The sequence below is a fragment of the Octopus bimaculoides genome, chromosome 9 (genome assembly GCF_046866305.1).
Source record: "Octopus bimaculoides isolate indiv1 chromosome 9, ASM4686630v1, whole genome shotgun sequence".
NCBI classification, from domain to species: domain Eukaryota; kingdom Metazoa; phylum Mollusca; class Cephalopoda; order Octopoda; family Octopodidae; genus Octopus; species Octopus bimaculoides.
Genome location: NC_142936.1, coordinates 2,342,656 through 2,355,155, shown reverse-complemented (window position 1 = coordinate 2,355,155; position 12,500 = coordinate 2,342,656). Strand labels below are relative to the sequence as shown.

At 33.4% G+C, this 12,500-nt stretch overlaps 1 protein-coding gene across 3 annotated transcripts in view; it reads right to left on the bottom strand.

Moving 5' to 3' along the window:
* Window positions 1-12,500, bottom strand: part of LOC106878352 (PDF receptor) — a 320,701-nt gene that overhangs the window by 163,203 nt on the left and 144,998 nt on the right. For all 3 annotated transcript variants that reach the window (XM_089356954.1, XM_089356953.1, XM_089356955.1), the window contains exon 3: window positions 10,926-11,126. In XM_089356954.1, coding sequence (XP_089213080.1) covers window positions 10,926-11,004 — 79 coding nt within the window. In that variant the 5' untranslated portion in view covers window positions 11,005-11,126. The remainder of the gene's footprint in view (window positions 1-10,925; window positions 11,127-12,500) is intronic.

The following is a 12,500-nucleotide window of genomic DNA, read 5'->3' as shown; positions in this document are numbered from 1 at the left end:
AATTACACCCTTGGTGGTGAAACCGAAAGGAAAGAAGGATTTAAAAATAATGGATATGTGGTACCAAAGAAGGTGGAATACACAGAAATGGTAGTTTGCTGCTGGAACATCCGTGAGACTGTCTTGGGAAATCTCACTCTAGAAAATCCTACATAAAATGCTTGTTATGAGTTGAATAAATGAATAATTTGATGTCATTACAAGTTAGGAAGTTGGGGAGACGTGAAATGGTTCCTTTTTAACGGTTGAATTCGAAGTAAATAAAGTAATAATGAATATATTGGGTTGAATTTATGCGCATGGCCACCGTCGAATGACTGAAACAAGCATATATATATATATATATATTACATTGTAGGTTCACCATAAATAACTCTGAACATTAAAAATGAAACTGACAAAATTTACTCGCATTCATAATATTTGAGTAAAGTTGTCTGAAAACATTGTCAATATTTAAAATTATCTGAAAAAAAAACAAACATTAACATGATGGCTAAAAATATTTAATTTTATTCAATGCGAAACGTCTAAATGTTAATGCACTAAACATATATTAATCATCAAAATCTTTTTCCTTCAGACAAATTTTTTTGTTTCTTTTTATTTATTAATTATTGAAGCCGTTAGCATTTGACATTTAAATTCAGAGAGCAGACAAAATGTTTTATAGAGAATTTGTTTTGTAAAATCGCAGATGTGTCAACCAGAATTTGTAACAAAATTTGATTCATCTTTTTGCAACTGAAGTTTAATTTCCGAGATCAACTTTGTCTTTTATCCTTGTTTTCGGTAAATACAAATCAGAACAGAAGTAGTAAGGACCATTTATCCGCCCACCGATAGATATCAAACATGCTACGGGAACGAACGTTGCGTTAGTGCTTACATCTCCACCGTTACTGTCTCGTTCATCTGCAACATGCAATAGTAATTCAATCGCAGCACACATATACACACGTTATATAATTCCCTGAAACGTAACCACACAATAACCTCCGTTAAAATCTATAACGCAAAATCAAAACTCATTAATTAGTGAAAATCTAAATGATTTTATTAGGGGTTTAGTTGTAGTCAAATTGTAATTTCATTGCTTCATTCATTAAAGCCATCATTTAGAACTTTGAAAAGATATACAAACTGTAGGCAAGTGAAACGGAAAAAAGTTTTCCAGTTTGAGGGCAGGTTCGGACTATGGTGTAGCAATGTCGGTACCTTCTCAATGTCGATACCATCTGTAACACCAGTTTTTATGATGAAATGAGTTTTAAAATTTCCATTCCAGATCGAATCCTCAGCAGAAAAAATCTGCAGTGCTTCTTTTCCCTATAAAATGCAAGGTCTAATATTATTATTATTATTATTATTATTATTATTATTATTATTATTATTATTGTTATTGTTATTATTATTATTATTATTATTATTATTATTATTATTATTATTATTATTATTATTAAACAATTTTAATATTTGCTGAGTTCTACAATGACTGTCTAACTGAAAGTCTTTAACATTAATCTCAAGTTATATATATTTTTACCTGATTTTTATGAATGAACTATTGCGTAGATGGTATCTAAGAGTAATTGTATTTGTCTGTTAATGCTATAAAAAAATTATATAAAATTCTGTATATTAATGCACATACAGACTAAGTGGTTTTAATACAGATGTGTTTATTTATACATCAACATTGCGCTGCTCATACATTCTTCTAGATATATCATTACTTCATATATATATATATATATATATATATATATATATGTGTGTGTGTGTGTGTGTGTGTGTGTGTGTGTGTGTGTGTGTGTGTGTGTCTGTGTGTGTGTGTGTAATTTTATATGTATAAGTTTGTGTCTAAATGTATTTATATAAATGTACTTATATATGTGTGCGCGCGCGCGAGTGTGTGCGCGTGTATTTGCGTGTGTACACGTAGGTATCTGTATATCTTTGTAATTGTATGGATATTTATGAATGTGTGAATATATGTGTATATGTATGTATATATATATATATATATATATATATATATATATATATATATATATATAATAATATTATTAGGGACAAAATCCAAAATTACAGGTAAAGAACTCAATTAAAATCAATTTATAAAAAATTAAAATTAAATTGAGCCTTATAGATAAAGTATATATAAAATATATATAGTTTTAGGGAAAATAACCAATTTTCAAGAACTCATCGATGAAAATCCACTATCACATATAGAAAAATTAATATTAAAAGCACAATGAATGAGTATAATATAAAGTAAAGTAAATATCATAAGATAAATATAATATAATTATACTCATTTATTGTGCTTTTAATATTAATTTTTCTATATGTGATAGTGGATTTTCATCGATGAGTTCTTGAAAATTGGTTATTTTCCCTAAAACTATATATATATATATATATATATATATATATATATATATAACTCTGTGTGCTGCTTGTGTGGTTTCCTGATATTGTGTATCCGACGAGTCATCGGTATTAGTGGACTCAAGGGAAAGGCTAGATCAATAAACCTGGAAATCTGGAAAAATTATTGATTTATATTATAAAGCACGAATGGAGTCTTCTTTGGATTTTTGTCGCATGTACGTGGGTGTGCGGGCGCGCTTGTGTATGTATGGACATGCGCGCTTACGCGATTACTATGAACATTTTCACTCCCTTAAAAGCCTCTCCCCAAATATTTTGAGCCATGTGCCTAGAGTAGAGAAGAGATTAAACTCAAAAGATAAAAACTGATAAAATCTTACAAAGCTGTCTTGCTCCGTGTGCGAACGATTCTACCAGTTCGCCGCCATACTGTTTGCAATTATATCGACGTTACTGACTTTGTAATTGGCAAAGGTTAATAAAATCTTCCTCGAAGAATAATCGTTATTAGTGTTACTATTTTGAATAAAATGTTGAAATAGTTAATAAACACAATATTTTTAATATTTATGATACATATCACTTAATGTATTTTCCTTTCCAATACAGAGAAAGTAATAATTCATGTACTACTAAACTTAAGGTGCTACAATTTTGAAAATGTTAAAAAAGATGATGGAGTGAATGTTAGAAAAAATGTAACAAAAATTTCCTGTTTTTGATTTAAAACGATTTGCGTAACACAAAATTTGAAGCAGCAACACTAAAATCGAACAATTTCTACAGCAATTCAAGTTAGAGAAATCTTCAAATACTATGAAATTTAAGTTTCATATGTAAAATATGATGAGAAACAATAAATGAATAAATTACGAGCAAAAAAAAGAAAAGACAAGAAAAAGACAAAAGAAAGAAACATTGAAGGAAAGAAATTAAATTACTTTAATATGCATTAACCATAATCGACATATTTTTGTAACCAAAATTTGCGTGAACTGAATTATTCCACCATTAAAAGAAGTTTTCGATGGAATTTTATACAAAGGTGATGCATAGGAAGGAGAAAAAGCCCCCAAAGTAAATAAAGTAAAGATTTTCATAGACACTGTATTACTTGCAATAGAAATCAGCGCTTCAATGAACTCTGTACAATGTATGAGGCTATGGTTAAATATGTAGCCGCAAGACTATGCCTTTGAGTAGCTAGAAGAAATAAAAAGCGTCATTCATTCAGGGAAATCAGCAATTCGACCATTAAAATATCACGCATTAATCGTTGATGAAGTTGATATATTTCTGTTAGTAAAATGCTTATCCTGTATGTTTTTGTTCTAAAAAGCAGCAGTTTGAAAACAGAAAAAAATTCGTCAGATAAAAAATCGATTTCAAAGAAATCAAACTTTCTTATACAGCCACTCCTAGATACAGTCGATGAGGTATCAAATACGCATGGTCTTTATTTCAACCATAAGAAAACAAAACTCTTGAGAATAGGAAAAGAGAAAGTGAACATTAACGCCAAACTGGGCAGTGAGAGGCTCGAACAGGTTGAATCACACACGTATTTTAGAGCCCAAATTTCTGATGGAGCCATATGGAGCCGTGTCCTAATGTCTGGTGGAGATAGAAAATAGGACACGTTGACTCGGTGTGAAGATTCTATCTTGTGAATTTTTGCTCACTCGTTCAAATCGCATGACCATGTTATCGGAACTGTGACCACTTAATGCGGAAAAGCAGCGGTGCGACCGGGAGAGACACCTTGATCTTCGAGTGCGCATCCTGTCGAGTAACTTTACACCAGAAATCCTCTGAAGGAACCCAATTTCGGTTGCTTTATTCGCGATCATATTCTTTGTGTTATTACTGGTGAGATAGGCATTAAAATCGATCCAGTTTAAACAAATAAATTTAAAGAAAGTCAGGATTGTAGAATATAAAGCTTTATCGTTTCGTTCTCTTAATAATATGTGGTGGTCAAGAAGATATCTGACCCTCAATGCACTAGTGCTAAATTAAAAAGCTTTTGTTAATCAGTTTCCAATTGCAAAAAAAAAAAAAAAGAATGTAATCATCCAATCACTAAATACCGCAAAAGAAAATTTTTCGTTGTTTCTGAACAGCAATTTTCCCCCAATAAATGCCATTTTAGATGAACCATGAAGATACTACCAAAAGATCAGTTTAATCCATACTGATGGTCGGCAACAAGCAAGGGGGAAATGCAGGATAAAAACAATCCATCTTAGGGAAAGTGTTTTCTTGATGTAGCACAGTTCAAAGTATCATTGTATCCATTACAGAAGAGTAAACCATTGTGTTAAAGACCTTTTCACATTTGTTTGAACTCTTTAAGAAGAAGATTCCTATAAATGTGCATGAAGGTGGTTTTTGCATTTGTTTATTTTGTATTAAAGGAAATCTTTGACACTTAAGGCATCGACTGTGTAATGAAATTAGTTAAAATAAAAAAGAGATGAAGAACAGTGATTAAAAAAAAAGCACCATTGATCTAATTAAAACTCAATTTAATGACATCAAATATTTAATAGCATTAACAGAATTAAAAGAAAATCTTTGAAATTATTTCAAGAAATGTTCAGTGGAAAATCTTGGTCGGTTTAGAGTCATCTTAAAACTCTTTTTATACATGTGCAACTATGAAACCATTAAGCGTTGATTGACAATGGAAAATCTGAGTGATTCGTCTTAAACCAAAATCGTGACGAATCTCGCCAGAGACTCAACTGATTATATTATCCTTTTAAATCCTGACAACGGAGTAGAAAATGAATAATTTAAAATCATTGGGAAAATGCAAAATATATAACTAAAATTATGCTCCTGGCGGTGGAATGCTCGCTTAGTGATTTTTAAATATGTATTGTAAAATTATTTTATCTGCAAAACATACATATTTATGTAATTGAACAAGTAGGCGAATCTTTTCGTCCGGGAAAAATTCTTTAAAAAAATGTAACGTGTTAAAAAACACAAACTACATTAGAATTAGGTGAAAAGATTTCGCTCGGAAGTGACTGCAGGAAAGAGAAATATGTATTCCACCGGATACGTATTTCAATTTCAAAGATTAAGCAAACAATAAGTATGTGGCATTCATAATGCTTATACTAGAGAGCTGCTTCTATTGCATAATTCGAATTTTATGTAAAATTATAATTGATTTGGCAATAGCAATTTACGAGGAGGTTCCAAACGCAATATGTCAAAGCTCTGAATTAGAGAGAAGTTGAAAGCAGATCGCACAGTTCAGAATGTCTACAAGAAATGTTCCAGAATAATGCGAATATTAATATTTGCCCCACAAAGCAAGACACTAGAAACCCATTGCCTGAGTTAAAGAAAAACTGTGCGGTGAGCGAGTTGTGAGAGGTATTTCAAAACCAAACATCCATCAACATCCAAACATCCAATTTTCAAGCGTTGTTTTGGAATAAGTACCATTCCAAGAATAGTCCATTATCTCAATAAAATTCCTTTGGACCGAAGCGTAGTGTTTTACGAGTGATACTTGGCAAGATACTAAAGGATGCATAGCTTCCAACAAAGATTGTTTGGAATGTTGGGGCGGCATTTAAATTAAATAGTTTGATTCACCCCACAGCTGCATGTACTGGGACCCTAACAGTTCGCATATTATGTAGGAGGAACATCAAGTTAATTTATTAGATGTAGAATATGGTGCAGTTTAGCATGATATTGATAAATTGGACCATTCTTTTCTTTACAACTGTTACTAGTTCCATATAATCGAAGTTGCTGCGACAATGTTATGGGAAGCATTGAAGAGGACTTTGAAGATGTAGAGTCATAATTTCAAAACGATGGGAAGCCAGCCACATTTAATGAAATCTTGCAAAGCTGTTGGAGACAAGGAAAAGGTGCAGTACTACACCTTCCACATTCAGTGGACACCACTAGCTGTTTTATGAAGTTACTTAAAAGATAGGGTGTACAGCCCCAAACCAGAAAAAAGTCAACGAATTGAGGGCAGCCATGATTAAGTGTGCAAACACCGAATGAAATATTTCTTGGTGTTTTCCTGTTATATTGCTTCGTATTATCAGCAGTCCCAAGACCAGGATAATCATCAGTATGAAAGCAGACGTTCGTAAAATATACTAGATTTTGTCTCTTGATTATATTAAATTTTGAATATGAAATGTAATATAATACAGTGATTTATAGTCATTTAACGACTTGTCCTCGAACGCTCTGTATAAATACACTAAATAATTTACACATATACACACATATATACATATATGTATATATATATATATATATATATATATATATATATATATATATATATATATATATACGTATACACACACATATATGTAAATATATATATTCTTAAGTTGCATCTTTATTTCTTACACAATGTAATCATCTGTTTACATACTTTCATACATGTGTGTGTATGTATGTTTGTTTGTATATATGTATGCAAGTACGTAAACAGATATCTACATTGTGTAAGAAATACAGCTACAACTTAAGAATACGAGGAAAGATGGATTCGTAGCATTTTATTTCTAAACTGTATTTTAAACAATGAACAGCGAAGAGTGTCGACGCTCTTCCATGATTTGGTCGCTAGCACGTCATTAATTTCATCATTATTGAGACAGTGACTGAGGCGCAGAAGTGCGTCGAATCTCTTTGCTTATAGCACAAATTATAATTAACAATTATTAACAAAGAAAACGAAAATGAATATAACTGTCTTTGAAGATATTCGTTGCGTAACCTGTTCTGACATACGATCTCATATATATGCATACGTACACATATGCAAATACATACATATATATATATATATATATCTATATATATAAAAATGAGAATGTGTGTCTGTCTGTCTGTCTGTCTGTCTGTGTGAATCCCTAAAACTCGAGAACTACGCAACCAATTTCATTCAAATTTTACACATGCCTTACTTAGGGTTCCAGTTGTGTTTTAGTCAAAAATAATTATTAACTTCTTGCAGAGTTCGAGCACACGGCAACATAATATCTCCTCCACTATTTAAGTATTACGTGTCAAAAGTGAAACAAAAACACTCATGTCAAATACTTTCACTTTAAAAATGAAACTATTCCACTAACTGAAACAATCACATTTCGATACTGTAGTGACAGATACTTTCACAGAGAGAGAAAGAGAGAAAGAGAGAGAAAGAGAGAGAAAGAGAGAGACAGAAAGAGAGAGAGAGAGAGAGATGTATATGTATACATATACATGTATATGTACACCATTTCGATACTGTAATGACAGATACTTTCAGAGAGAGAGAGAGAGAAAGAGAGAGAGAGATGTATATGTATACATATAGATGTACACGTATATGTATATATATATATAGATCTATACATACATGTATATGTATACATATGTGTAGATGTATATATATATAAAGATGTACATGTACACATATATACATATATATACATGCATACAGATATCTATACATATATACACCCATCACACACACATACACATGCACACAAACACACACATTAGTCATTTGTTTTCTTATCCAAAACTACGTCAAAAGTACTGAATGGATCTTTATGAAATTTGGAAATTATATTCTTTGCATAACGGCCATAACTCCCATGAAAATTCATATATTTTTGATGTTGATGAAATTTTAACCCGAACATAACAGATGAGCATTATTTAGAAAATGATGTCACACGTTATCGAGGCTACCATTCTTTCTGGATGTGCAAAAGGGGATGACGTCTTTATTCCAAGAATTCCTCTTACTCCATCAGGAGCAGACATTCCTTTTACATTCAGAAGACTACAATTCCCCCTTCGTGTGACTTTTGCCATGTCCATAAACAAATATCAGGGTCAAACACTGTCTGTAGCTGGTCTTCTCTTGGAAGAGCCCTGCTTCTCACATGGACAACTGTATGTTGGCTGCCCAAGAGTGGGCAGCAACAAAGAACCTATTTGTATATGCTCCACAAGGGAAAACAAGGAACATAGTTTACAATGAGGTGTTATAATCACAACAGCAAGAAAGTATGTACATGATCACCTTCTTTTACGAAACTTCATTGACTTTCATATATTTATATTGATATACATATATATACGTGTGTTTGGGTGCGTGTGTGTATATACATCTCTATATATAAAGATGATGCGTAGTCTAGACGGCGTTTTTAGATTTCATTAGTCTCTTTAACCCGGGCAACGACGGGTATTTCTGCTAGTATATATATATATATATATGTGTGTGTGTGTGTGTGTGTGTGTGTGTGTGTGTGTGTGTGTATTTGTGGGTGTATAGATATATGTATATATTTGTGTGTGTATAGATATATGTGTGTATGTATATATTTGTGTACGTGTATAGATATATGTGTAAGAAGCTATAGACGCAGGCGCAAACGTGGCTGTGTGGTAGGAAGTCTGCTTCTCAACCACATGGTTCCGGGCTTCGTCCTACTGTGTGGCACCTTATATATATATATATATATATATATATATATATATATATATATATACATATATATATATATGTATGTATGTATGTATGTATGTACATATATATATGTGTGTGTGTGTGTGTGTGTGTGTGTGTATCTATATATGTAATAAATACTAAATGATAAATAAAATTATATTATATATTACATATATATATGATAAATAATAAATATATGTGTCTGTGTTATCCCCATTCACTGCTTGATAACCGGCGTTGGTGTGTTTACGCCCCCATAACCTAGCGGTTCCGCAAAACAGAGTGATGAATTAAGTACTAGGCTTACAAAAGAATATGTCCTGGTGTCGATTTGATCGACTAAAGCCCTTCAAAAGGGTGTTTCGGCAAGTAAAAGAATAAATGAATATATATGTGTGTGTGTGTGTGTGTGTGTGTGTGTGTGTGTGTGTGTGTGTGTGTGTGTGTGTGTGTGTGTGTGTGTGTGTGTGTGTGTGTGTGTGAGACAGAGCGAGCGAGAGAGAGAGGGGGAGTGAGGGGGAGAGAGGGAGAGAGGGAGAAAGAGAAAGAGAGATAGAGAAAGGGAGAGAAGTAGAAAGAGAAAGATAAAGAGAGAGAGAGAAAGGGAGAGAGGGAGAAAGAGAAAGAGAGAGAGAAACCAATTGAGTCGCAAATATCAAGAAATATTTCATTCGGTTTTTGCGCACTTAGTCATTCTATGGCTGCTGTCAGTTCTGTTTTTATTATGGAAACTTGTGTCAGTAAAGCAGTGCTAATCAAGACAGCAAAATGACATTACAGTTTCAGTAGTCTGAATTCTTAACGTAATATGGCAGTCTTCTTTGAATAACCAACTCCTGGCGGAATGGTAGAGTATCACATATAAGCGCGCCTTTGGCATTGAAGCCTGGCAAATCCCAATCTGCCAACTTTGGGTAAAACAATATACTTCAGAGAAGAAATAAAAAAGAAAAAAAAGATCGAGGAAGGTTAATATGGACGCCATTTCGGAAATATATTTATAGACACCAAAGCGACGAATGGCAAAGGTGAATACAAGGCCTTCATCACAGATCTCAGAGTGACGAAGTAAATGCCACGAAACTTTCCTACTGAGACAAATACAGTATCTAGAAATATACCGTTCACGTAGACACACATATTCACAAACATACACACACTGGTATATATTACATCTATATATATATATATATATATATATATATATATATATATATTCTTTTCTACTCTAAGCACAAAGCCCGAAATTTTGGCGGAGGGGCCAGTCGATTAGATCGACCCCAGTACGCAACTGGTACTTAATTTATCAACCCCGAAAGCATGAAAGGCAAAATCGACTTCGGCGGAATTTGAACTCAGAACGTAAAGACAGACAAAATACCGCTAAGCTTTTCAGCCGGCGTGCTAACGTTTCTGCCAGCTCACCACCTCATCCACATATATACTATATATGTAATGTAGTCATTGGCATCTCTATAAAAATACATTATAAATATAATATATATATATATATATACACAAATACTATATGTAATATAAAGCAACCACACATAAGCAACCATATGCACACACGTACACACACTTACACAGACACACATATATATATATATATATCGGCCTACGGAGTAATCACTGACAATACAGTGTTATGTAATATGTCCATGTGATTGAAGACTCAGAAAAGCTGAGCGACAAATTTTTCTGTGAGAAGTAAATAAAGCATAAAGTCAAGAGGTGTGAGAATGTGAAAGCATTTAATTTTCCATTTGACATCCATACGGTTACATCCGTTTCGTAACTTTCTTCATGCAGTATTAACTCCAGTATACTAATAGTTACACGTACATGTTTGTATCAATAAGTATGCCCAGCATTAATTAATACAATTCTATATTCAAAAATTAATGCAGATAAAGACAACATCACACCAGACCGCCAGAACATCCATGTCACATCTACGTAGATAAGACGCACGTTAAGAAATTTCATTGAATTATATTTGACGTCGACTTACCGTCTCCTTTACCGAAAGCTTCGCGTCCGAGATGTTCGAAACATTTCTCAGCATTTCCAAATAAAATCGAGGCGGCCATTGTTTTAAAATTATGCCAAGGAATTATTCATATATTTATATCCTTAATGTAGATATGTGAAAATACATTTATAATTCAGTCTTGCGTCTTGTCGGTTTTTTTCTCAATGGGTTTTTCAATATCTGGAAAAGACAAAACACATTTCAACGTTAAAGAAAAACGAATGACCCAGTGACTAAACATATATTTGAGTACACACGCTCATACACACACATGATTATACCACACACACACAACACACACATATAAAGACGAAGACGAATGGTTATCTGGTACAGCACCAATTATTACGTTCAAAGTCGCCACGGTGATTCGAAACTGAGTCGCTAGGTAACTGGCCATACACCATGAGCGAACCAAAGTAGTTTCACGGTTTATTAAGCAGCCAATCAACGTGGAGCCGCGGCGGCATTTCGTTTTCTAGAATGTTCTTGAACCATATAAAAAAGGGCGTTTTGACACGCAATCTCCTTGCAGAGCCTTGAGACTTATTCACACGTCTCACCTCTTGCCAGGCAGAATATTGAAAGCAGTTCAGTGATATGTGCTTCCTTTGTTCTCACTCTGATGATTCCATATATAAAGTAGACGGCTAAAACAGACGACCTAGGACAGATGCCGAAGGACCTCTGTCGCTACGAAGACAGTGAAGTTAGTTTTAGCAATGTTGGGCCGACCACATGGTGCCGTACAGATAGCTTTTTGTAATATCAGTGTAGAATTTCTCTCCCAATCTCCCTTCCTATTGCTGTTGTTAACTGTAAATGGCCAACGCAGATTGTCTTCATGGGTGGCAATACAATCTCCAGTTAACCGTTCGTAGGTAGTGTTTAAGTTATTGCTTTCACACCGCCAAATAACATATTTTCATTCACCAATTCAACCACGGCGCAACAACCAAACAGCGCCCATGGCGACAGAGTCTTTAATATGACGTGAAGATTGTACAATCAAGTATGTAGCACGCACATACACAACACATTCTGTAATCTTATGGATGATATTCATACTGTATATCTCACATCAAAATAAAGATTCTTATGAAAACAATTGTCGCAATACCAGATAATCCATTCGTCCGTTTTTATTATACTTAAGAATTCAATCATTGTTGGATACTATGTCATGTTATTGGATCTATGGATTACTTAACAAGGGAACACATTCTTTCACTAATACATTCCGTGTTGTGATAATGCATTACGTAACTGTTTTAGGCTATTCTGTTAAGCCAGTAACGTGGTGAGCCTCACTTCGATAAGCCTCAATCCTCTATGGATCCCCTATTATCAAAAATATGTATGTGCGTGATTGTGTGTATGTGTGTGTGTGTGTGTGTGTGTGTGTGTGTGTGTACGCGCGCGTTAGTATTCGTGCATGTTGAATCTGGATGTGTGTGTGCATTTATGTATGTATATACGTATGTATGCATATGTGTATGCAAACATATATACGTACACACACACACGTATATATATATATATATATATATATAT